The following is a 27,479-nucleotide window of genomic DNA, read 5'->3' on the forward strand; positions in this document are numbered from 1 at the left end:
TCTATTTGTATAAGTTTTTCATTAGCAACTGTGCTGTTCTTCAAATTTTGCCTTAAAACTTGCATCTTTTTAATAACCAGGCAGCTAGTAGCCCTTATTCATACCTCTATAGCATTTAAAAGCATCTGTTTGACCTTTTGACTGCGAGCATTTATTATGCAAAAAGGGGCCTACAAAAAAGCTGGAGAGGACTTTTTACAAGGGCAAGATTAGATATCAGGAAAAAGCTCTTCCCTGTGAGGGTGTTGAGGCACTGGCACAGGTTGCCCGGAGAAGCTGTGGCTGCCCCATCCCTGGCAGTGTTCAAGGCCAGGTTGGACACGGGCTTGGAGCAACCTGCTCTAGTGGAAGGTGTCCCTGCCCATGGCAGCGGGGTTGGAACTGGATCATCTTTAAGGTCCCTTCTAGCCCAAACCAGTCTGGGATTCTATGATGATTCTATGTTTTATATGGCGAGGTCCTTCTTTTATGCATAAAATGCTTGGGAAAAATTACTGGCCATTGACACAGTATCAAATGGAGATACTTGAAACCCTTGATGCTCAGCTGCACAGAGGTAAAAAAAATGTAAGCTGTAAATAACTGAGGTTTGAAGTAACCCAACATAAGTTTCTGTAGTAATATTTTCCGTGAGTTTCTGATGGGATACAAAATTTCCTAATTCCTCTATTACTTTAACACCTGTCAAGGAATGTAGTTTCAGAGACATAAACAGACAGGAAAGAGGGTCTTTGGCCACCACACTGGGAAGCCCTTTTTAAAGGGCACAAACCAACTCATTGATAAGAACCATTGTAACCATTGTAACTCTCACCTTCCACTTCAAGCCCTTGCTGCGGAACCCTCCACACCCTAAGGGTTCCCTCAGAGACTGTGAGGGCGGTGAGGCGCTGGCACAGGTTGCCCAGAGCAGCTGTGGCTGCTCCATCCCTGGCAGCGTTCAAGGCCAGATTGGACGGGGCTTGGAGCAACCTGCTCTAGTGGAAGGTGTCCCTGCCCGGGGTAGGGGATTCGAGCTGGATGAGCTTTAAGGTCCCTTCCAACACAAACCATTCCATAACACCGCTGCCCGCCTCCCTGCCAGGCGCCGCACCCGCACCCCTCACACGCTCCCCCAGCACCCCGGGCGCATGCGCCTTCACCCCCTCCCTTCCTGCCCGGCGCGGGGAAGCGGCGGTGTGCCCGGCCGCGCCACGCCTGCGCGGCGGGGAGGAGAGAAGCGGGGGGGAGCGGGCGGGAGGCGAGGCCGTGCGCAGCCGCCGGCGCAGCGCGGAGCCGCAGATGGAGCCTGCCCCCGGCGCTGCAGGTAGGGGCGGCCGCCGCACGTGCAGTGGGGCGGGGGGGACGGCGGCAGCGGCGGCGCGCCCCCTCTCCTTCCCTCCCTCTCTCCCTTCCTTCCTCACCCGCCGTCGCCGCCTCAGCCCGCCTTGGCAGCGCTGTTCTGTGGGGAAATCCCCGTCGCTTGCCTCGTCCCCCTAACGCTAACCACCGAGGAGAGCGGGCTGGGCTGCCCCGCCGGGAACGGGCCACCCCGAGGGGCTCGGCCCGCCCTTCGGGCAGCGCATTCTCCCCCGCGTCCTTCCTCCTTCCAGCCGCGGCCGTGACCTCCAGCGGCAAGACGCGGGGCGCGGCGCCCGGCCTCGCCTCCGCGCCGGGGCGTTGAGGGGCCCGCGGGGCCTGGCCTGCCGCGGCCTGCCGGGCTGTGTAAGAAGCGGAGAGGCAAAGTACCGAGGTTATCAGAGAAGCACAGAATACCGGGTTGGAAAGGACCTCAGGGGTCTAGCAAAGCATGACCTAGACTAGATGTCCCAGCACTCTGTCCAGCCGAGTCTTAAAAGTTGGGGAGTTGACCACTTCTCTGGGGAGATTATTCCAATGGCTGATCTCATTGCGAACAAATTTCCAATTGCTGATCTCATTGCGAACAATTTTCCTCTTGTGTCCAACTGGAATCTCCCCAGGAGTAATCTCTCTTCTAGGTATGGTCTGACAAGCGCCGAGTAGAGAGCAATAATGACTTGTTTATCTCTGCGGGTGGTGCCCCTTGTTGATGTAGCCCGGCATCCCGTTGGCTTGCTTTCAGCAACTGCACACTGTTCACTCTTACTGAGATTCTTGTCCAGCAGGATCCTCGGGTCCCTTTCCACAGAGCTGCTCCCCAGCCGGGTATATCCCAGCCCATGCTGCATTCTTGGATTGTGCTTACCCAGGTGCAACACCTTACACATGTTCTTGTTGAACTTCATAAGGTTCTTGTTAGCCCACTCTTGCAGCCTACCTTGGTGTTCCTGCAGGGTGGCTCTCCATTCCAGAGTGCCCACTTCCCCACTCAGTTTGGTATCATTAGTTTAATGTGTTACAGCTTGATAGGTTATGGGTTCCTCCTCAGCTTTGTGCTACTAAGACCTTGTCTGGAGAGTTACAGCCATGTATCCCAGCAGTGAATTTAAGCCTGTGCCCTTATACCCATGTGATACTCATGTGCCCTGCTCCTGAGGCAGATGCATTTGGCTGGGTACATTGGAGTTCAAAGGCCAGTCCACCAGCAGAATGAACCCCGAGAGGTGCTGGTATGCTTCAACTAACACAAGGTGTTAAGGCACTTGTAGCTAGGGGTGAACTGCAGTGGTCCTGACTGTACACCTTGGTCCATGTGGACTGTGGCTACTTCTTCAAAAGCCAAAGGATGCCAGCCAAGGCCAAGCTCTTAATTTCTAATGGAAACCTTCCCTAGGCCTGGCTCTCCAGGCCCTGTAAACAAAGCATTTGTGATCAAGTTCTGGTTTTGTTGTGTCATCTAAGCATTGATCTGTTATTAGATTAAGAAAATGTTATAAAACTTACTGCTGCATTTCAGGTGGTGAATGTTCATCTACGCTGTAATTTTGCTTACCAGTTGTCTTTTGGAAAAAGGTCTAGTTATTACACTAGCTTAATTCAAACTATTGCATGTTCACTGTATAGCACAAAGGAGGCTCCAAACACTGAAGTTCATCAGAGTTCCCTATAATGCCTATAACGACATTATGCGTCCCTCCCAATCTGTGTTGTATGTTAGCTGTGGTAGGAGTACTACCTGTGTAGTACTGTGGTTTAGGTTAGCTGTGGTTTGGGTGCATGATATGTGACACCAATAGTGAGATTCATCTGCTGAGCAGTGGTATTGGTTACTGTCTCTAGCTTGTTATCCAGTATCTTTTGCTTACACCTCCTTCCTCCCCCTTCCCCTTCATCAGTCCCTGGCTGTTACAGCTCTGTTAAAAACCTCAGAATGTGACCTAAAAGCGGAGATGTCTAATCGAGGTTGTAGAGAAATTGGAACAATAGCTGCAAGAGGTGTGAGCTGCCCTGTTCATATCACCAAGGTGTTAACTCGGATACGCAGGGTGCAGTAGTTCTTCACGTCATCATTGTTAACTGCTTCTTGGTTCACATACGAGAAAAAAGAGGGAGATTCACAGTGTAGTAAGTTGATACTGTGACTGATGCTTTGTTTTATGGTCACAAAAGCCACAAATATTCTCGTGGCTTTGCCAGAGAATAGGGCATGCGAATATCAGGGAGTCCTCTGAAGCTCAGAATTTAGAATCTGTGAATTGTGTCATGATTTGTATTGGAGGAGTTTTTTGACAGTCATAGTTTGCAAGAGAACTGTGGCTGTGTCAGTAGGTGATTGCATTCAGTAAATAAATTGGTAGATAAATCCGTTGAATTTTATGTTATACTGGTTTGTGTTGTCCTTCTTCAGAAAGAATGTGCTGCAGCCTGGCACTTAAGTGTTTTTTTGTATGCAGTTCCAAAACTCTTGTAGGGTGCTGTTTTCAGTAGTAGAGGTTACGGGTTACTAGAAAACTCCTTTTATTTTCACTGTGCACTTGGTTATAGCTGCCATTTTCAGATGGTGATGTTTGGATTCTTAGTCAAAGATTCACAAATGTGTAAAGAGAGAAGCAGGGGTATTGACAGTAGCTTGGATACACAGTACTGGCTTTGGTATACACCCTGGACATTTTTGGGGGTCTTAAAAACAGAGGGGTTGAAGATTGATTTCATAATTTTCCTAAGCTACTTAAAATGTCTATTTCTTATAGTCATGTGGAAATCTAGGTTGTTAGATACAGCAGCACTATATCAGTGGAAGGAGAGAATTGGGCTTGCAGAATGGTTGTGACTTGTGTCAAAGTGACATGGGCAGTAGGACAGAGGTAGAACAATATACTAAAAGGAATGAAAATAGAGCTTCAAAAGATGGGAGGAAATAGTGGGAGATAAAGCAATGTTGGATTTAAAGGGCAAAAGTATGTAAGTAAAAGGAAGAACAGCTTTAGCTTTTAAACTTCTTTTAGATAATATTTGTGGCATTTTTTTAATCAAATTTTTATTTGTGATTTATGTTCTTTTTCTTTATGCCTTATCATACAATTCTGAAAATTAGTAAAGAGGAATGTGTAGTGCTGGAGCCACCGATTAGTGTTACTGGGCATGGCGGGAAATCTGAGGTGGGTAGCATCTCCTCTCATAATAGTTTGGGGTTTTCACTGGAACTTAGATTTTCCTGCATGCCTGCTTCATCTGGGTATTTTGCTCTTTCTATGCAGGCTTTACCTGTTGCTCATTTCTTGTTTCTGATGCAAATTACTGCACAGTTCTTGGGGTCACTGCAGAACTCTTATTTTATGTGGTCTCTTAGGTTTATATACACCAGATAGTTTGTGATTTTTGTAGGGTCTTTCTCTGTTTCTTACTCCAGCTGGAAGTAAGCAGTGAATTCTTGGACAACATCCACTGTGAGTTAGAAAGGCACTGGAGAAACAGGGATTGTACATCTGGGACCAGTTTGAGACAAGAGGTGATCAAAAGTTTGGGCTTTGCTTAAAAGTGTGGAACCCTATGTATAGGAATCCAGTCATATCTGTGCTGTTAACGTATTTTTGCTGTCCCAGAAAAAAATCCAGAATGTTTGGTTGCTGAAATATTGCTGCATGATGTCTGTGTTTAAGTGACGAAAGTTGTGTTGATGATTTTACATCTGTTACCAAGTGAAGCATTCAGAAGCTTTAAAACAGCGAAGTTAAGGCTGTCTTTGCTATTTTTTAGTCCTTGCCAGTCCATGGCCCTATTTGTTACTGACTTTGTGTTTTGTGCATTTTGCTGGAATCCTCATCTACAGCTGTCAGAGGGGATTTAAGGTGGGTTGGGTTGTTCCCCTTAGAGGTAGCTCACACCCCTAACTTCTCCTAACTGGCAGGTTTGCCATACTTGAGCAACAGTTCAGGCTAGTTGTTAATGAACCTACATTATTATCAATAGTAAATATTAAGCCCCAATCTGTAATTAATTTTCAGGCCCTGTAACTGGCTTTGCTGTGTGATCAAGTGTGTAAAAAAAAAAAAAAAGTCTCTTTGTGTCAAAATTCTTCACAAGCAACTTCAGGCTTGGCTTTACTTATTACTCACTAGTTGTATGAGCATTTGCAATCCTCATGTAATTAACAAAGAAGTGTGCTTTATTGGGTGTCCTTTTCTTTTTCTTTCTAGATATTACAGACTTGCTGTAATGTAACCATTGTTCATTTTTAGCAAACAGGCTTGGCAGTATTCTCGTAATCCAGTACTGCCATACTGCAAGAACGTGAGCCCCAAAGCAAAATGTAAGATAACAAATTCAGCCAGTGAAAAAGGTGAAAATTGACTTTGAGGTGATGATAGAATGGTGAGAAGTTAAAGCTTTGGAAATTTTCCCTTGTCTTGTCATCCCTGTACTCCATCTTAATTTAAAATGATGTCAGTATTAGATAGAAAGGTCTCAGAATCTGTAACTTTTTAAGTAGAAATTTATTCATATACATTTAAAGAAGAAAAAATGATTGCTGTATAGAGAAGCTGCACTGATCAGCCTCTTTTTTTTTTTTTAAATCAGGGTTCAGCGTATCATGAATGTTGTTTTACTTGGATTGTAACATTTCTGTCACTTCATGTTGTCCTTCAATACCTTAAAACCTTAGTAGAGAGCAAAGTACTTAAAACTGTAGTTCATATGCAAACACTGGTGTGGAAGTGAAATTACCAAACTCCATAGCGTTTCACATATGCTAAAAGTGTTTGGTCCTGGTCCATCATCAGGCAGTTCTGCTTGGATGTTTCCGACTGATAAAATCCTTTGTGGATTTTGTATGGTTTTTGTGGGACCAAGGTTACAAAGCAGTATGCTGAAACTGTTTGTCACTTTGGTGCCATGAATCTCTTGGCAGTAAGAGCACAGGAGCCCCCTTGCAGGCTACAGGATTGGGTACCAAAAGTATTTATTACATTGATATATAAAATTGATGTTGTAGGAAGACCTCCCAGATTTTAGGAACAAATGTTTTTTTCCTCCCATGATTTTAATGGGTCTATCTCTAAATTAATTTGTTCCAATGAATGAATTAGTGTACTTAAGTAGAAGTTTTAAGTAATTGCTAATATATTCAATGATACACATTTTTCGATAACTGTTTTTGTAATGTACATACGTGCAGATGATTTCACATGAATTAACATAAGATTGGTAACTTTTATTTAATGCAAAGTGGCTAAGCTGGGCAGAGTAAAGGAGATGAAAATTTTAAGTCGAGTGCATTATTTTCTTGGAGGAATAATAAGTTATAATTATCTTTGCCTATCCAAAACACTATTCCAGGTACACTAAAATAAATCTGAAATGGGTTTTGAAAAGCCTTAGCTTCTAGAGCCAGTAGTGTCATTGATGAAAGAAATGTTTGCCAATAAGCATGCAGTGTTATTCTGTTACTAATGAAAGTGTACTTTTTCAGTGTAGTTTTATGATTAGCTCACAGGCAAGTGTTTTAAACCAGAACTTTGAGATGAAACAAGAGTATTTACAGCACAGAGATATATTTTACCAAGCGATATGAAAAATAGCTGAATCCCTCAAATTACTGCACTTACATAACTTAGCTATAAACTTGTTATTCATTCTCTAGCCCATCTTAACTTCAAGCATTATTTATACTAGAGGTTGGCATATGGCAAAAATGAGAGAGTGGCTGGTGGGCTCAAGTTCAGTGGGCTCATCGAAGATGAAGGAAAGACCTTCCTTCCCTTCCAGGGAGAGAGCTGTCTTATGCTTCTATAGAGTGGGGATTTTCTTTAAATGTGGTATGAGTTAAAGAACGGGAATTCTGGATGTATCTTTTTGTTTCTCTTCCCTTTCACTGTAATAACTCTTATTATTTCTGCTGCTGAAGTTTTCATTAATACTTTCTCAAGATCTATTTCTTAGCTTAAAAAAGCAAAGCATCTCAGAAATCCGTCCACTGACAGCTGCTTATCTGTGACCTGGGTTAATGGTTGAACTTGATCTTTTCCAACCTAGTTGATTCTATGATGCAGATGGTGAAAACATGCAGGAAAAAAATAGCAAGGTGTATTAAAAAAAAACCCAAACAAAAGTCCCTTTTATGGCTCCACTCTGAAGCAAAGCCCCAAAATCATAAAAGTGATTAAAAAAAAAAAGTTTACATCTTGAAGAGTGTTAATTTTTTAAATTTGTATTCTTCAAACTTGACTGAACTTTCTACAGCATTTTTGCTAGTAAGTAACCTAAGTGATGTCTAGAAGGTTATCTAACTGAGACTTCAAGAGAAACATAGTTGCTAGTGAAAATGTTAAAAACTTGCTAAAACTTTCTCTGTTCTTCATCTGTGCTGTGATTCTTCCTGAAATAGCTGTAATATTTAAAGTACACGTTTGAGTTTTAAATGTGCATAATAAACTGAACCAAGAAAATCCAAATTACAGGCTGGATAATGAGAAATGCATGTTTCAAAAACTGTCACTGGGCTCACTTGACTTGCTTCCTCTCTGAGGCAGAAGGTTTGAGGCTTTTGTAAATTTCTGGGTAGACAAGTTTTCAACTTGTCCCCAGCTTTTCTGAGTAATCTGTGTCTCTGCTACCTGAAGGCATTAGGGAGATGGAAGTAGTAAACTGCTTATGTCCTGCTGTAGACTACCAGCAGGATATAGTGACAAAAGGGTGAGTAAGTCAGTTACCAACTGTGTTGAATGAAGAGGAGAGATGATACGACTTCTCTACTGACTCTCTTCTAGGAAACCTTTTGTCTTGGTATCCCCTTTTTGTAGTAGTCTTCTATTTAATATGCAAGCCGCTACAGTCCCTTTCATTATTAGGACTGTAAAGGAGCTTTGTGTTGCATTCTCCTCTTGTCTTCTTAAATGCCTGCTGCCTACAGCACAGGTCTGCACCTTGGTCTCAAGGCCTTCCTCAATCCTGCAGTCAGAGTCTAGAAAGCCAGGAGCATATTTATCGTCTGCTTTCCCAGCTTCCATATGGAGTGAAATTGATGTACATTTCATGCTGTTCTGGTTGTGTTCTGCTGTAGTGGCTGTGATGCTCTTGTTCCTATTGATGCATTTATTTCCTGATTTTTTTTTTTCTTTTTTTGGTCATTTTTACAAAAATAATGAAACCCATTAAACCAAATGGCTCTGGTCCTTGGCCTTCCATGGCAGTAAACAGCTGCTGCAGCTCAGGGTTTTGTCCACCACAGAAAACTATTACTATTGTAGTCTTGTGCCCTACATATTGTATGCAACCAGAGAGCCTTTGCAAGCACTGAGATTTGCCAAACCCCATAGGTTTTATTTGTAGGAAAAGAATAAAAAAAGGGGGTGTCTTAAATGTGTTCTTAGTGCTGGATCGGGATATCTCCCAGTTTTGTAATCTCTCTCTCCTTCCTTGAATTCTTCACGCTGGGCTGAGGATGTATGGAAAACAATTTCTCTTTCACAGAGGTATTCCCTTTTCTGTAGTTTTCTCTCCTGTCTTTTTTTTCTAGCAACTGCAAACTTACAAGCTCTATACCTATTCTTTATCCTCTCCTCTGTTCCTCGTCCCCACGAGGAGCAGCAGCATCCTGTAATGTGCTGATCTCTGTCATTAGGAAACACTCAGTAGCTTCACCACACAGATTCCTTGGCTGTAGCCTCAGTTACGTTTTCAAGGAGCTAGTGACTTAGATGCTGTACCACCTCCAAGCTTGCATTTGGTTTTAATTCTGGCTTAACTTCTGTATATGTTTTTACAAAATACATAGTTTTTACTGTCAATTGTATTTAGTCTGCTTTTTGTAACCTTTACTCAATTAGCATGTGTTCATCCGTCTGTGCCTTGTAATGTTTGATGGTATTAGGAAATTTCAATAGAATAGAAGGTAAAGGTGGAATCTCAGAGTATTAGGTTAGTCTAACAAACATGCTAGAGTTTTGGCTGGCAGGGCGAGAAGGAAAAGCTGCTGCTGATGTTTGTCAGGCCCTCTGGAAGCTGTGAGGTAATGTGTTCTTGTTGGTTCACTTTTCGGTCAGAGGCCGTGATCATCTCAAACAGCCTACCCAGAAGACCAGGCAAAGTGTGTGGAGGGTGTCAGTGGGGAGGCAAACTGTGGGAAAACATTATTTCTTGCATGTTGGGGGATAATTTTATTGATGATTTGAAGATAAAATAGTAGTAGGTCTATCGTGATGCAAATTCTTCTGTAGGGACTAGTCTGCAGCAAATCTGGTATTCGAATAAGAATTATCTCAGTGCAGAATAGTGAACTTTCAAAGGTGGAAAAAAAAGTGCTTATTCTGGAAACTGTAATATAGTTGAAAAAAGGCAAAAGGAATTGGTGGTTTCACATCATGGCTGTCTCATGTTTTTTGATGAAGTCTTGTTTCTGAGGTGTTGTTTCTTTGAAAGTTCTTACCATATATGTTACTACAGAGCTGATTAGGTTGGACTGATGATGATGTTGCAAGTGGTTATACATGGGTATCAAAAATGCAGCTTGCCTGCACATATACTAGGTGGCATCTGGCATTGTTAATATTTGTACCTTATTTTTCTTTAATATTTTGTATAAATGCTAGGGGTACCAACTTCAGTAAAGTGTTTTACTACCCTTGAAGGAAAATCACTGTAATTGTAATGCAATAGATAGTTTAGAATCAAGGAAGAATATTAAAATTCTTAAGATGTTACAGTTGAAACTCATGAGTGGATACAGTACCACCCAAGCTGAGCATTGCATTTGAGCTATTTGGAGAGACTGTTGCACCCAGACACCTAAAAGTATGTCCTAGACACTATAAGATTTGAACTGCTAATGCTTTTCATGCCTTAAAAACTGATACTAACAAACATTCTTTTAAAAACTGTAGTGGTCTTTATTCCTGTTTCCTTTATACCATTGAATAATGACCTTTGAATTACTGTTGTAGCTCTCTTCTGATTCTTCATACTGGACACTGCCCATGGTCCTGGTGTGCCCTCTCCTTCCTGCATTTTCAGCCTGTGCACGTTTGACAACTTGGGACTAAAAAGAGGGAGTTTGCCTTGGGCACACCTCTGGTTCTGGCTGAGGTGGTGTTAACACCAGTACAGCTACTTCTTGCTATCAGTCTTATGCCACTTTCCTTTTGAATAATCAAATGGAAAATTGGGTGCTTAAGGTAACATAAAACATGAAAATCCTTTTTGACTGTTCTGAGCTAACAGAGGGAGCCCTTCCCTCTTTCTTTTTTATTTTCTGAGAATGCCCTTGTACTGTTTCCTTGCTAGCCTTCAGTTTCATTCCTGTCTGCTTCTCCTCTTTGCCAGTAGTGGCTGGCTTATCTATGCATTGGAGCCCTGTGCTTTGTTGTGGGAACTGTGGTTGCTTCTGGCCACCTCTGCCAGTGGGGAAAGCCCACCCGCCCTTCCCAGGCCCTAGAGACTTTTGTGCTATCGGCTATATTTCCATGTATGTTGGGGTATAAAAGTTAAATGAAGTAACTATTAGAACCCTGATAAGCAGATCTAGTTACTCCAAAGTGTAAGCTAGCTGAGAAGGACTTTTTTGCATGTATTTGAGTTAGTTTTCTGTCTTGAACTGGTCACTCACTGTGTGGTTAAGTGTGTAATAGTAATGATACGATGGCAGTGAATGGGGGACTGTTAAAACTTTCCTTTTGGTGAGAGCTAGCAAGCCACTTGCTTATCTGTATCCACTTTTGTAGATCAGCTTAGTTTCTGACTACTCTGAGCACCAGTATAACCAATTCAAATTAAAAACAAAAATAAAAGGGAGGGGGGACACTTAGTCTGTAGTTTATCCAGTTGTGCTCATGACAGTTCAGTCTTCATTCTTGTCCTAGAGTCATGCAGTTCCCTTTCATGGGCCATTTATGCAATTATGTAGTGAACTGGATCAGAGAATTTATCTAGCTGGAAGATTGCCTGACAATAAATGTGTTTCCCTTTAAACCAAATTAATTCTCTTCTCAGTTTACCACAAGGCTGCAGAGCACATCTGTGTGGGCAGAGGGGAAAGAGCACCATAGGGATTGGGAGAGGGCAGGATTGCCGCAGCGCCAGCTTGCTTTGACTGGAGTTAGTAGAGCTGAGGCATGTATGTAGCTTGGTGGTGCTGTTCCCTGCCACGTCATTCAGCTGAACTGATTTGTCCTTTTTAAAAAACACGGTTAGAAGTTTTATGACAGCTTTGTTTTGTCTGTAACGTAATAAATGCTCAGCACAGTAATTGCACTGATACTCTGCAGGAAGTTAAAATAAAGGATATTTAATTGTCTCAGTCATGAAAATCTGCACGTAGAAGCAAATCTAAGTAATGAGCTATTTGTGTTTGGTATTTTTGTTGTATTTACAGAAGACATTTTCTTTCTTTTGCTGTAGAAATTCCAAACAAGAAATTTTTTGTGGAGAAATGTCTTTAGTTCAGATTGTATGTATTGCTCATTGTAATCCTCTGTTTCGTTGCCAGGTTCCCCTACTAATATCACATATTCAATACTGTGTAACCTCATAACGTAACCTCATAGCATTAGTAAACTTTAAATGATGACTTAAAAATGACTACAGAAATGTCAGTCTCTGCTTTTTGATCTAGAAGTGACAGAAGATGCTCTGAAAAATAGGTAGTATTTGAACGCTGTAGGTAACAAATTCTGCTTCTTAATTTCAATACATTGCACTTCTAATTTCTTAAATAAGCAATTTAAAAACTAAATGATTGTCACTCAAAATAATAATGTATCTGACAGTAAAGTTCTCATAATGTGAGCATCACAGCTGATGCTATTTTGAAGCATAGTATCAATATCAAATGATGAATAAATCATGTGTTTGAGGAGGAAAACCAGGTATTTGTTCTAACTGTGTTGGACTATACAAACTTCTGAACAAATATCCTTTAAACAATTTTTAACTCAGAAGCTAGGAAGTAAAAAGCCATGCTTGATAATTTTTCATTCCTTTGTTTTGAAGAAAGTGGATTTGGAAATGCAGTATTTTGGGTGTGTGTGTTATTTAACTATTCAAAATCACTGGCTGTACTCAGAGTACCGAATTCTGGTTTGAGACAACTGAAAGAAAACTGCAACTGTGCTTATAAGAGCAGACTTCAGGCAGCAACATATATTCTTTTAAAGTTGAATTTCTTAATGAAAAAACTCCTAGATTCTCCGTTGAAGGGGCTTCTTAGGGTGTGTTTTTTGAAGAGCTGAAGTCTTCCATATAGCAATACAAATTTCAGGCTGTGCTGTAATATTTCTCAGCTTTGTGACAGTGAGTAAAAAAAAACCAAACCAGTTTGTACAGATAACATACATAGAAAAATACTAGCATCCTGAAATAAGAGTATTCTCAACCTCTGTGCAGTCTGTATGCAGACCTTCTGTTTAGTAAGGCAGAAATCAGAATGTGCTGCCAGAATGTTCTCCTTTATTTTTGGTTCATTGTGCCCGTGAAGCAGAACAGTAGTATTCAGAATAATGCTCATGTTTGTATCTGAGCAATTTTAGTCTTGGACTTTCCTGCCTTTTGATCTTTGTGGTACTTCCATGGTACTTTCTGCTGCCTGTTTTAGTATGCTAGTGTATGTTATATAAGCAATGCTGTGCTGTTGCTGTAGATTGACTTTCTCTGATGTGTAGATAAGAAAAAAACGCTTTTTTTCACTCTTGCAGAAAATTCTAAGCTGCGACACGTAGAAAAAGATGTTTTGATTCCACAAATAATGAGGGACCGAGCCAAGGAGCGGTGTTCAGATAAAGTGCAAGGTAAGAGTCAAATATTCATTGGGAAATCAGATGTATTCACTTTTGTGCCCTGAATATAATCCTTGCTTTCGAAGTCAAGTAGTCAGAGGATTAATATGTATGATCTGTATCTTATCTCTTCACTGCGAAACCAGTAGTAAAACATATAAATCTGTCATGTTGGCTTTGGCTGCTTGGCGATGTGGACTGTTTTCCAAAATTACTTGTTCATGAGGGCTGTGGAATTCAGTATGATTAATATAAAACTTCCCACATCTTGGTCTAGACTATGTGATGACAGAGCAACAGAAGAGCTACTGTATTCCTGTACGTAATACTTGATACTTACTTAAATGGAATTGCCTCGTGAGCCTTCAGTTAGGGGATATTCCCAACTAACTGCATCCTTTCCCTGCCCAAATATTTTAATTATACATGCACATAAACACACATTTATTAGATGTTGAAATAGGATGATGCAGTCCACTTTTCTATGTTGTCACCTTCTTTTGAAGAGTATTGGGCAATAACTCTTTAAAGTTTAGTATCATCACTTCTGACACCTAAATGTTAATATATTCCTGGAAGAAATATGGAACTTTTTGAAGTGCCAGAAAGATAGAGCTGCTTACACATAGGTTAGCCGAGAATGTTGCTGTAAGAGGGATGTAAGAATGGGGAGGGGGGATAGAAATCAGGCCACGGAATTATTCTGTACAAGTGGTATGCTTTCAGTCAAGGGCACTTGCCTCTTGTCATCTGGATCTGTGCTCTCTAAACTTTTTTGATTGCATACCGCATCAGTTAAAAATATCTGAGCATGCAATTCTAATATATGTATATTTATTTATAAATTCTATGCATGCACCACTGTACTAGTGTAGTATGTACACTATAAGAAAGAGAAATTAAAAAAGATGAGATAAAGATGAAATAAAGAGTACTTATAATTTTTGTTATTAGTGGCAGAAAAACCTTTTTTGCTCTAAAAGTATTAGTAACAGTATTTTTATTGAGTGCTATATTATTGACCATACTTCATTCTTTTTAAAGTCTTTGTTTAACACTTTATGATAAAGCAATTCAAAGGCCTGGTTCTAAGTTCAGTTTATTTCCATACTTGGTTTTAATGGCTGTCAGAGCTAAAAAAAGATACCTCATAAAGATGTGTGGATCCCAGTGGAAGCAGCACAATGTTTCCTGTGCTCACTAAATCATGATATTCATTTTTCAATCCCATCCACAAATTTTGCAAAGTTTGTGCTTGAAATTGGGCTGGTAAATGTCCATCTTCCCTGGTGTCAATCCCTTGTTCTTTCAAACTAATCGGGAGGTGTTGCATGTTTGTATTTTTTACAGATAGGTTCAAAGCTCACTAGAGCTCTCCTTTGGAAGGTTTTTAAATAAGATAGAAAACTCTGTTTCTATCCTTTGAAAGTGTACATGAGAAGTGTTTATAGGTGACACACTCACGTTGTGTTCAGCAAGAAAAACCCAAAACCAAACCCATATCACAAGAGGAACAATTCCAAACATCTGTTTCCAACGTGCTCTCTCTGTACATGTGTTTCTTTTGCAAAGCAGTTACTTTCTCACTCACTGTTAAAATGTCACCTTCACCTCGAAGGGACACATTAAGTGTGTTTAATTTTTGGAAATACCTGCTAGGTAGCAAACTGCTCCCAGCCACCTGTCGTCACAGAAAGGTCTGCACGTTTGGAACACTTGTCTTTTTGCGAGAGGAATGTATAAAGTTAAGTTTGACAACTCTTTTAAGCACTTTGCCACAAGATGACCAGCAAAGCGCTGTGCGATGCAAGAGATTTTCGTGGTTCCTCCCCATCTATTTCAAAGTCCAGTAAAGCTGCTGCTCTCTGAAGGGCTTGTTCTTAGAAAGTTAACTGTACTGATGTCATCCTGTAGGACTTTGTGCCCTCCTGGTTCTGACTACTCTGCTGCAATAGCTCACCTACAAGTGATAGAGTGAAGGAGTTCCACGTGCAGTGCTGTTTGTAACCTTACCTTGGATTCCCTTTTTCATTCCAGTCAGAGAGCCGTTCTGTGGCTACACTTGCACAGTTTTTCCATAAAACATTGTTTTTTATTAAAGAAGCCATTTCCTGCGGAGAATATGTCTTCTCCAGTACAGCTCTCCTTCAGTGGCTCACAAAAAATTAAGTTCGTGATGCATTTCAGTTACCGTGAGTAGAGAGAAGTTAGAAACCTCTGTACTTTCATTCAGCTGTGTGTAACCTCCCATGTTGTGCAATTTGTTCTAATATTTGTATCTTTAAATCTTCATCGGTGTCTTCTGTGCATCTTCCAACAGTATTTACTGACAAAGGTGTGCATTTTAGTTTGTTGACATATTGTTTTGCCTGTACTATTTCAGCATTTTTTTACCATGGAGGAAGAATAATTGTTTCCCTAATGGTATGTGGCTTTTTGTCTTTCACTATTACCTAAGAAGCTTCGAAGGAGGCTTCTAGACATTTATCACTAGGTTTAGAGTCAAGTCTAGTTAAAGTGGAGCAGCGTATTTTCAAGCAGCTGCCTTTAGGGGTTCTCCAGAAGACATAAAAGAGTAGTGTTATAATAATTTTGAGATTGAGTAAGTGGGAAAAGAGTTGGGAATATCTGCCAAAGGGAAGTGGCATCACATGACAGGTAACTTCCAGTGCTGCCAGGAGGACTTAAAATACCTTTTCTTCTTTCATTTGAATGATAGTTGAGTCATTTTTACTTTGAACTCTGTATGTCTTGGGGGGTGGGAAATGAAGAGGGAAAAGCAATTACAGTAATGTGGGTCATTGAAAGAGGATGTAGTTTAAAATATTTTGAGAGCATGCTAGTTGTATAATTTCATTTGGGGATAGACTAAAGGGGGGGGGTGTGTGTGTGTTTTTCTCTGAGCTTTCTCTATGTAAGATGAGGACTTTGTTTTTAGCATCTTAATTTTCAGTGGCAGCAAACAATATTGGAGATTCTTGACCTGTGAGTTGTGAACCATTACCTTGCAGCTTCTTTTTATGGAGGTTTTGCCTCCATAAATCTTAAAGCAAAATGCTATCTTTTTGTTGTCTTCTTTCTCCTGAATAGAGTTTACTTGTGTATCTTTAGGAAATTGAGGTTTGTAGATGCATCTGTCTCCCCCTTATCCCTCTGTCACCTACCTGTAAGCCAGCTTTGATCAAATTGTGTGGAAGTTAGAGGTGGAAACTGAACATTTCTGATGCAATTTTTATGATCAAATAGACAAGCAAAATCCACATTCATATCCCTAATAAAAAGAAAAGAAGGTGGTAGTATAAGTTCAGCAGTTTTGCACAGCTTTTAAATCTGGATGCAAGGAAGAGACCAAACCACAGGAAATGAAGCTTAAGCAGTTTTGCGAACAGGAGAGTTTATCATCTCTTAAATCCATTGTGAAATTGGTCGTCTTAGTGCACACGGGTAGGTGTTAATCAGAGTAAATAGGCTGTGGGTTTTGTGCTGTAAACAATTATAAGCTATGAACATGAGCTGTGTAATTAAGTAATCAAAACTCCTGCAATCCGGTTTGTGTGCCACAGAGTGTACACATGTGCATGAAATTGTGCTGTTGACATCAAGTGACACAGCTACTCATTTAACTTGCTCTCAGTGCTTTATGTTAATTTTGGTTGAACAACTCCTGTTAATACACTTCTGTTTCATTTTGTCTTTAGGAAATGGTGGTAAATGCATTGGTAATATAGGAAATGAAGCTTTACAATTTACTTGATCACACTATGTTCATATGTGTCCCTATGGGGAGCCCCTATACTTTCAGTAGTGCTCTGCGTGAGCACAGGGGTCCATCTGTATACAGTCGGTTACCTTAGCCTGCAGCTATACCACCTAGAGCTGTGTGCTTATCAGAGCTAATAATGCAAGTAGTGACAGCCTGTCCAGCACGTGTTCAAGAGCCATCCAGGGAAAAGAAACCCCAAGGGTTAAAAAATAAATAAGAAATAAAGGTTTTGTTAACTCAAGAGGTGATCCTGCTACCCTAGAGCAGTTAAATAGGTGACCCATTGCTGTGCTTGGTTGTTAGCATATCAGAGTAGCTTAGGGATGAAATAACCATGAAAACATGTCCATCTGATAATTTTTCAGAACAATGAAGTATTTTGTTTAGATTATTTAAATTTACTTTGAACTGTTTTCAGGTTGTTTCAGGATAGTTCTTGTGTGTGTTGCTCGTTTCTCAGGACTTTAGTACGTCTCAGTCGCAGAATGATTTCTTTGTGTTTAGCGTTTTCAAGCACTTTTTCAGTGAAAATGGCTATATTAGTCATTTTGTTAAGATGGCATACATGCTTTTTGTGAAACACTAGTCAATTTTCTGTGGTGTAAATATGCTTTATTGTGCTAATATCCATGCCCTCTATGTATGTGAAATTGTGGGCTATTACAGTAGTATCAGAAGAGTCAAAAAACCAAGCAAACAAAAAAATGGCTAAAACCATTGTCACGCTAGGACTTTTCACTGTATTTTGTAAGCTGTAGGATGAATTTGTCTGAAATAATATTAAATCCATGTATTTCTGTATTGGTGTGTCCTTGGCATATAAAAATGCATGCCTTCAAACTGAAGCAGCTAAAAGAATCATTTATTTGCCATTGCCTCATCCATTGCTTTTATGAAATAATTTCTTAAGGAAGCTCTTTTCCTTTAAAATTATCAAGTTTTTGGCTTTAATTTCCAGTTACAAAACTTAAATTTGAGTAAACTTCTTTAAAGCAAAATCATAGCAAATTTCAGGAACCTGAAGTTAGCATTTTTCATCAGAAAGGTTTTATTTTAGCTTATCAAAACTGTGATTTCATCTAGCTGGGCTGTGCTATTCATGACTCTTCTCTCTTCTGAAACTAGGGATAATCACTAAAAAGAAAAACCATGCAAGAGCTTTGGTTGATCTTGATCATATCTACAGAATGATTAGTTTCATTTCTTAAGACCACTTACTCTGCTGTTTAGAGTTACTGAATCTGAAACTTAATTTGATGGGTTTAGGTAGAGGAGAAGTGTTGAGGACAGAAATATCAAACTTTGAGGATTGTGCATTCAATTCAGTTTGATTTTGGTGTTACTTGGTTTGGAAAATAAAAACAGAAACAGGTGACTGAGAGGTTGTGGGTCAGTCATGAGATCATAGGTTTGTATTATATTTGTTGTATTTGTTTTGTGTATTTGTTGTATTATTATTTGTAAGGCTCAGGGATTCAAATAGGAAACTGATTTACACACTCCTCAGGGTTAATACAGGGTGAGACCATCGGCCTGGTTGTGCCATTAGAAAGGTAGTGAAGTAAGGGAAACAATCTGGATGATTGAAGACCTGATCCTGTTTGTGACTCTGCAAATAAGAATGTGTCCATTTCTTATTTGAAGCTTGTTGTAGGAGACACCCGTTTGGCCAAGATGACAAGTTCTTCTGTCCTTTTTACTTTTGTTTTCTTATGAGAGGGAGGCACAAGGGGGTTGTTTCCACCTGTGCTGAGGTGAGGACCTTCTCTGGAAAAAAAAATGTTATGTTGGTTCTGTCGTCTGTAGGAACTGTGTAATTAAGGCAGCTGCATTGGCATTGCTGAAAAAACTCTTGATGCTTGGCAAGGCTTTAAAAAATGGTTTGGAAAGTGTGGCTGGAAAAGGACATTTCCAAGCAGCCACCCTCCTCCCAGTCTCCACTTTCCCCATTAGCCCTCTCCTCCTCAGGGCTCATGTTGATACTTAGTGAAAATGATGGGATGCAACACTACTGCAGGCTTCTCTACAGTTGAGCATGACCAGTGTCAACCAGAGTTTTGATAATGTGCAGTTACTCAACAGTCCTGTCACTGACATTATCTCTGTCCCCGTAGGGGCCACCTGCTCTAGACCATGACCCTTACACCTGACACATCAAGGCCCATAAAACCAAAGAAATTTCTGATTGAACTACATGTGATGCTGTGCATTTAAACGCCCAAGCAGACCTTTAGATATTCCTTCTTCTTAAAGTCTTAAAAAACAAAAAAAAAGTCTTACTGTGTATACTTTCTTCTCAGAAATGCAGATAATGAAATGTGTGAAACACTTAGCAAATTCCAGCTTGATGTTACCCAGTGGCGTTGCTCACTTCCCTTTGTATTGCAGGCCAAGTTCTGTTAATCGATGCAAGCCCTTGCTGAATGCTGAGGGGGGAGGAACAACCTCTTGGTACCTACAGTCATGACTCAAGTTGGCACTGGAAGGTGCTAAGCCTGATAGTAGTGGGACATTTCATGACAGCCCACACTTAAAAATTTTGATGAGTCTTTTTTTCTTGAAGCAAATTAAAACTAAAATCCCTGTTTATAACTGAACTTTGCTCATCTGCTTTGCCTCAGTGTGAAAACATAGTCCTTAAATTATTAATTTTTTTTATATACACGTATTTTAGGAGTATCTGGAAATACAGTGATCTTTTAATTCACTAGAGCAAAAAGATCAAGTAACTGATAAAAATCAATGAGTTAACATGACAACTCCTGGTAATGTTGTTTTTAACTGAGCTGCTGTGTCCAGATATTGCTTACACGTGCTTGTATATGCATTATTCAGAGTTTGATGGAAAGCCTGAGAGGTTACATGGGAGGAATCATAGATTTTATGCTTGGAATAGCCTTCTCTTATGAGGATGGAAAAAAAAAATACTGCCTTATTATCTTCAACTTCATTTTCATGAGAGGAAGGTGAGTATAATCAGATGGATGGACCACTTGGTGGATAAGGAATTGGCTGGATGGTCACACTCAGTGAGTTGTGGTCAATGGCTCGATGTCCAGGTGGAGGCCAATGGCGAGTGGTGTTCCTCAGGCATCAGTATTGGGACTGGTCCTGTTCAACATCTTTGTTGGTGACATGGACAGTGGGATTGATGCACCCTCAGCAAGTTCGCCGACAACACCCAGCTGTGTGGTGTGGTCAACACACTGGAGGGAAGGGATGCCATCCAGAGGGACCTGGACATGCTTGAGAGGTGGCCATTGCCAACCTCATGAAGTTTAATAAGGCCAAGTGCATGGTCCTGCACCTGGGTCGGAGCAATCCCAAGCACAACTATAGGTTGGGCAGAGAATGGCTTGAGAGCAGCCCTGAAGAGAAGGACTTGGAGGTGTTGGTCCAGGAGAAACTGAACATGACCCGGCTTCCGTGTGTGCTCGCAGTCTAGAAACCAACCATATCCTGGGCTGCATCAAAAGAAGCGTGACCAGCAGGTCAAAGGAGGTGATCCTGCCCCTCTACTCTGCTCTTGTGAGATCCCACCTGCAGTATTGTGTACAGTTCTGGGGCTCCCAACACAAGAGGGACGTGCACCTGCTCGAGCAAGTCCAGAGGAGGCCATGAAGATGATCAGAGGGCTAGAGGACCTCTCCTATGAAGACAGGCTGAGAGAGTGGGGCTTGTTCAGCTTGGAGAAGAAAAGGCTCAGGGAAAACTTTATAACAAGTCTTCCAATACCTAAAAGGAGGCCTACAAGAAATGTGGAGAGGGACTCTTTTACAAGGGCATGTAGTGACAAGTCGAGGGGGAATGGCTTTAACCTGCCAGAGGGGAGATTTACGTTAGGCATTAGGATAGATAGATTAGATATTAGGAAGAAATTCATCACTGTGAGGGTGTTGAGGCCCTGGCACAGGTTGCCCGGAGAAGCTGTGGCTGCCCCATCCCTGGCAGTGTTCAAGGCCAGGTTGGACGGGGCTTGGAGCAACCTGCTCTAGTGGAAGGTGTCCCTGCCCACGGCAGAGGGTTGGAACTGGATGAGCTTTAAGGTCCCTTCAACCCAAACCATTCTATGATTCTGTGATAATTTGAGAATAGAGTTTCAATCCCATGACAAAACTTCAGGAGGAGAAGGGGAGAAAAATGTTCTGCTCTGTTGCTGTGTTTATTATCTGAATATTAAAGTACATTATAGTCATGTTGTGTGTGACCCCATGACTCTGTATGAAGCTATTGAAATTACTGTTATACATGTTGAGCAGTTGTCACTTATTTAAATTATTTTAGGTGTTTTGATAGTGTACAGCTGTATTTATTACTAGTAATAAAGTACTTTGTATTTTTCCCCGGCTAGCATTTCTCAAGAGTAAGGTGCTGATTTTCTATATGATGTTCTTGTTTGTGAACAGCTTTTATTATACATTTTCAGTGAACATGTACTCTCATCACATTTAACTATGTGAATTAATACAATCTCTAGAGGGATTATGGTATATTGAGCTTTGCTCCAACAAACTGGGCAGAGAGAACAGCTATATGTAAATTACAGTTTGAAGAAATGAGATCTTAGGTCTCATGGTCTTTATTTGTTTGATGATACTTACAGCATCAACTGCTAGTTTAGGGGGGTTTATAAAAAAGAAATAAGCATATTGTGTTTCTTGGTAATGGCAATTTAAGTATTCTATCTAGTGTTAGGACTTCGAAGAAAATGTTCAGCGAGGGAACTTCGCCTATTTGATTATTTTTTTTCTTCCCCCCTCAATGTCATTTCAACCCAGCTGATGACAAGAAATGGGTCAGACTGCTAGCTTTACCACTGCAACTTAGTTGTGTGGGGGTTTTATATTTTTTTATTAGGGAATGGAACAGCTTTTAGAGGGACAAAGAGAAATGAAATCACTTTCAATGAAAGAAAGAGGCCTCATTATAGCCACCAACAGCAGTTATTGACAGCTACACTTCCTATTAACAAGGAGCATTTAAGAGTTTGGCTGTTGGATCTTTGGACTTGATCTAATTTGCTAGCATTAATTAGTTTCTTTTGAGCACAGACACTTGGTGCTCACAGCTATAGATTTGGAGGACTAATTAGGACAGAAAATTGAACAGAATGGGGTAAGGCATTAACCTTCAACCATTACCAGCTGGGGCTCTGATAAAGACCACAGAGTCCAAATGCTCCTATTCATGCAAAGAGTACTCTAATGAATATCAATTTCAGCCAGGTTGCCATATCCTACAAGCACTGTCTTAATTTTGATTCTCTTACCTGGTAGAGATTTTTGTGTATGGATATTAAAGTGATATTGGTAGTTCAGAGCCCATAGGTGACAACCTCAGGAAGTTACCTGTGTTTTGTCCAGTCTTTCAGTTTGGTTTTCTCAAGTTAAGAGATTTTATTGGTTTCTGGTTAAGATCCTGAATTTCGAATTGTGTTCCCTGTCCAGCATAAATATATTAAAATAGCACAGATTAATTACACGATGTTAACAAATGCTGGTTTAAATAGAGGATGCCTGCATGTTTTTAGATTATTGTACTACATGGTAGTAATATCCATGACCAAACACTGACCAAGCTAACTGCTGAAGGTTGAACAATGAGATTGCTTCTTTTGCAACTTTTATGATGAGATACAATTATCGTATTGAGGTGTTAACTTGCTGATGTAGTTTTAGGAGGAAAACTGTTCTTTCAGAGTGTGGATTGATAGTGTTTTAACATCTGCAGAATGGAAGTACTTTAACTGTATATACTGTTGCAGTCTCTTACTAATATCAGGTTTGTATCTTTTCCTAGATGTTATGCACACTATTCGCTGATTTTCATAGTTTTCTTTCCCACTTGACACGTGTTGATTTTCCTGTGTCAGTCATTCTTACTGCCAGCAAGTGAGGGCACACTTGGGATTCTGTAGGGTTTTTGTATCCATTCATTGATGGTGGCGATAACCTACAGATACCATAGCTTATGTATTAGAGTGTTACAGTGTCCTGGGTTTGGCTGGGATAGAGTTAATTTTCCTCCTAGTAGCTGGTGCAGTGCTGTGTTTTGGCTTCAGTCTGAGAACTATGCTGATAACACACCGATGTTTTAGTTGTTGCTCAGTAGCACTTACCCTGGTCAAAGGCTTTTCAGTCTCATGCTCTGCCAGTGATGAGGGGCACAAGAAGCCAGGAGGGAGCAGAGACAGGACACCTGACCCAAACTAGCCAAAGGGGTATTCCATACCACAGCACGTCATGCCCAGTATAGAAACTGGGGGGAGTCACCCAGAAGGGACTGGTTGCTGCTCTGGTCGGGCTGGGTATTGGTCAGCAGGTGGTGAGCAATTGTATTGTGCATCACTGCTGTTTATTGTTGTTTTCTTTTCTGCTCTTAGTTTTATACACTCTCCCCTTGTTACTTCCCTTATCATAATCAGTAGTATTAATGTTACGTTGTACTTTAGTTATTAAATTGTTCTTATCTCAACCTGCGGGGTTTACGTTCCTCTGGTGAGCGAGTGGATGCCTGGTACTTGGTTACCAGCTGGGTTTAAAACATGACATACAGTATTGTATTACTGTGGCATAGTAGCACATAGCATTGCTAATGGCAGCACGTGTGACTTATGGTAAGTTATGTTATTTTAACTGCATGTCCTTAATGATGTATTAAATAGTTGCTTTGCAGTTTTGGATTATAAATCCCTCTTAGGTACTACATTCAGCCGTAACACAGTTAGCACTTTGTGTAAATAAATCTAATACTTTTAAGAGGTTGTGCTGTGTGGCCATTGCATGTGTATAAATATTTATACTGTATATGAATTATAAATATTACCCTGGGGTTACTTTCACACGGAAAATAGGTTATTTTTCAGCTGTTGAAGTCAGAATGTGTTGTGTGGATACCATTAGGCTCAGCAGTGGAAAATAGAACTTAGTTTGGCCAAGAAGTAGCTACTGTGTATTCAGAAATACCAAAAATAGTGAGCCTTGAGATAGCCTACAAGCAGTGTATTGACCTTGTAAAGAATGGAGGATATTGAGGGTAAGGTAATAAGGGAAAACTTCTGTCCACCATTCTTTACAAAACACATGAAGTTGGCAAGTGTATTTGCCAAAGAAAATTGCTCATCCAGATCACAATTGAAGTATTAATTCCAGTTGAGCTAAATGGGAATCAGAATAGTAGCTGCAGTTTTATCTAATATGCTTTGATTTTATGAGGCAGTGCATGATGAGAGTTGTAGTTTTGATCTACGTTATTTCCTGTAGAGTGGAGAGCTATACTGTTGTACATATCTGTGCGTGGAATATTATGATTCAGCAGAGCCAGTCAAAAAAAAAGGACAGGAATCGCAGGCCTTACTAGGCGATAGGGGAATGCAAGTTAAAGTTGAAATAGTTTGGCAAATAAATACATTTTCAACAAGATGTGGTGGACTAAGTGTTCTTCATGCTTCTTGATGTTCCAGAAACATCAGGGCGTGTTTAATGAAATGTCAACTTTTCAGCCTCCTTTGGGATAAAAACATTTTAAACAACTTTTTGCATGTGGAACAGTAATTCTAAAGATTGCTTAGCTTAAATTGAGTTGTCCCTCCCACACTTAGTCTTTGATACAGAAGTTAATGGGTCCTGTGGTAACAACACTGACAATGCACAACTTTTGAAAGTAGAAACAATGTTGTTTGTTGCTGAATAAAACCACATTCTTGCACGTTATCGTTCAGGTCCTTTTAATAATGTCAACAGAAAATAATCCTCCTCTTTCCCACCCTCAAATCTCATTTCGTTGCTATTGTAATTATTTTTCAATAGTTGTCTTTGTGCTGTTGCATAGAAAAAGAGTGGGGAAATCTGTGCTCTGAAGAATGTTCTACTTACAGGTGTAGTGCTTAAATTGGGAGTTAAGGCTACAGTAATAAAAGGTTGCAAAACATTCGTGCTCTGTTGTCATCCCTCTGAATTTTATTTTTAGCAGACTTGCAGAAAGAGCACCTGGAATGTGTGCAGCCTACGGTCAGGATGGGTGCCTTCACGTGAGGTGTAAGCATGGGACAGAAGATGAGAAGTGTTTTGGTTGAGGCATCAGTTGCTGCAGAGGTAGTCAGGAGATGTGAAAGGGAAGGGATGAGGAATACTAGAGCTTTGTACAGAGCTTTGGAGGTATGGCTGAGGCTTTAACTGGTGGTCAGGGCAAGAAAAACAATGTAGCTGCTGCATGCTTGATTTGAGAGGGATACTAGTAAGGGATTTGAAAGGAATCATATAAGGGCTGGAAGGTAATCATCCTGATGGGATAATGAGTAGGAAAGGAATTTACATTAGGAATTTTGAAGAAGATACTGCAGAAGAGTAATGCATGAAAATTTTCCTTGGATGGATTGAACAGATTCTTCTCTTGCTATTTACTGTAATGGGAGGCAGTTGAAATAGTTGTAGGGAATTTTGGACTTTAATTATGGTATTAAGGGATCTGCCTTCTACCTTTTTCCGAAAATGAGTTTAATGAAAAATTCCTTTTATGTCCTAAATGCCTTTTTTTTTTTTTTACTTCTAATATCAAGTTCAGGATTTATTTCATGCGATAAATGAATTTTATCACATACAATGTCTCGCACTTTATATCCTTCTTTCTTGCTGTCTGTGATCGAGAATCTTTCAAGGAAGTATCTAGTAGTGGTTTTTTTTTCCCTCCTCTTCAATAGAAACTAAATACACCTGCCAAGCCTCCACATCAGCAACGTATTGTAAGGCTATTTAAATAGTTCTTTTTGAAGCACTACATCATACAGTCTGCTTATGTGTATAAACTCATTGTTACACTTGCACACCAGGCTTGATACAGGTCTTGCTTTATTTCTTGGTGACTTAAATACAGTATAAACTTGCTGTAATGGGATACTTGTGAAGTTGGTGAAAAAGCACTGCAAAGGTGTGCCTTGAGATGTAATATCACCTGTGGCTGTGGACTGTCAGACCTTCTAACAGTCATTTCATGGAGACACAGCTTATGTTGGCAGAAAGGACTCCTGAATGCTATTGTTTAATATGTGGGAAATGTATAGGAAGTGTGTAATGTGCAAGCACATAGGAGGGAGTTGAAAGCAGGACTTCTTGATGCAGTCTAAGCTGTTCTAACTGTGCTTTAATAGCATTAGCTTCAATTCCATAAAAAGACTGTCAAACCTGAGTGCTCTAGAAAATCACTTCTGAATTGGAGGGCACCTTTATAAAGCATAAGAGGAATGCAGGGCTGGAAATGACTTTGGAAGACACTTTGGGCCATCATCTTCTCTTGTGGCCATATCTAGCATGCCTGTGTTTGTCCTGTAATCTGATTGATGTTGCAGCTTCTATGGACAGGCTGTTCCAATGCTTAGTTATTTTTTACGTTGAAAGCATGGTGGGTTATTTTTTTGTTTGTTTTCTATGTTTTGGGGCTTTATAATGTCTAAACTAACTTTTCTTTGTGTATCAAGTCATTTCTGTTCTCAGACATTCGGGAGATTCCCAGTAGTGGTCTGAATAAGAGTGGCATTTTCAATGGAAGAAATAGGACAATCTGTTTTATCTAAAAAAGGCAAAAATGGGAAAAAGAAAAGGGAAAATAGAAGCCTTGTTCAGTGACCATCTTGGGAAACTGTTTCTACCGCTGAGTTCCTGAGGAGGCTTGGGGGACGCTGAGATTCCAGAGTTGTTTTCGGGAGCACGAAGAAATGAAAATAAAGAAAGAAATAAAAACAAACAAACAAAGAGGCAAAAACTTAATGTCACAATGTAAAAAACTATGTTTAAATTCACAGGGGGAACTAGTGCTGTCAGGTTGAAGAAAACGGTCTCTAGGAAACAAGAATGATTGCAGTCTGCAACTTCAAATACTACACTTTGCTGCCCATTACTTCTTTTTATCTGCCTTTGGGGTGGTGATTTCCTACAGTGAATCTGACAGACCAGTCAAACTAATTCATAAGGCCAATGATGAAAAGTACTCTTTATTTTTTCTGGGGTAAATAATCTTTGTCATTCCTCATCTGTCCTGATTTCGACCGCTTATTTCTTCGCGTTTTCTGAGTGTTCTTTTTTAATGCTCCTTCTTAATGTGTATGAACTCTCCAACCTACAGTATACTTTCTGTTCATTGTTAAAGAGGCATAATAAAAGTAACATTGCTGAAGAAATTGAGCTCCCAAATACGGAAAACGCGTGTATTACAGGGTTTGCACAAGCATTAATTTGTCTGTGATACCCACCTTGGGTGTGGCTATAGAACAGTAACCAGGAGAAGATGGTGCCTGTCTTGTGTGCCATCCCATTTCCTACCCCAACGATGCATGAAGTTTGTGTGTGCAGGAAATGTCCCTTCTATTTCTTTCTTGATGTCGGAGTACGTCAGTGAGGGAGATACTTGAAACCAAAAGTCAACATGGTTAAAGAAACATGATATGCTGGGTGAGACCCAGTGCAGCGGGGCAGGCACGTCAGGATTCAGATGGGAATATTCCTTCTGGTTATGCCCATCTTCAGGGTAAAACCCTGAAGTTCAGGGTAAAATTCTGCCAGGCCATAATGTTTACAGGCACTGCTCTGTGTTATTATGTTAGCGTAGGCTTCAACATA

The 27,479-nt window shown here is 40.4% G+C and overlaps 1 protein-coding gene across 2 annotated transcripts in view; it reads left to right on the plus strand.

Moving 5' to 3' along the window:
* The first annotated feature begins 1,171 nt into the window (after window positions 1-1,171).
* Window positions 1,172-27,479, plus strand: part of CMC1 (C-X9-C motif containing 1) — a 42,984-nt gene continuing 16,676 nt past the window's right edge. The window contains exons 1-2 of one of the 2 annotated variants that reach the window (XM_030481986.1): window positions 1,172-1,306; window positions 13,026-13,118. In XM_030481986.1, coding sequence (XP_030337846.1) covers window positions 1,282-1,306; window positions 13,026-13,118 — 118 coding nt within the window. In that variant the 5' untranslated portion in view covers window positions 1,172-1,281. The remainder of the gene's footprint in view (window positions 1,307-13,025; window positions 13,119-27,479) is intronic. The other variant, XR_003990877.2, reaches the window with a different exon arrangement.

Source organism: Strigops habroptila, chromosome 1, assembly GCF_004027225.2.
Source record: "Strigops habroptila isolate Jane chromosome 1, bStrHab1.2.pri, whole genome shotgun sequence".
In the NCBI taxonomy this organism is placed as follows: domain Eukaryota; kingdom Metazoa; phylum Chordata; class Aves; order Psittaciformes; family Psittacidae; genus Strigops; species Strigops habroptila.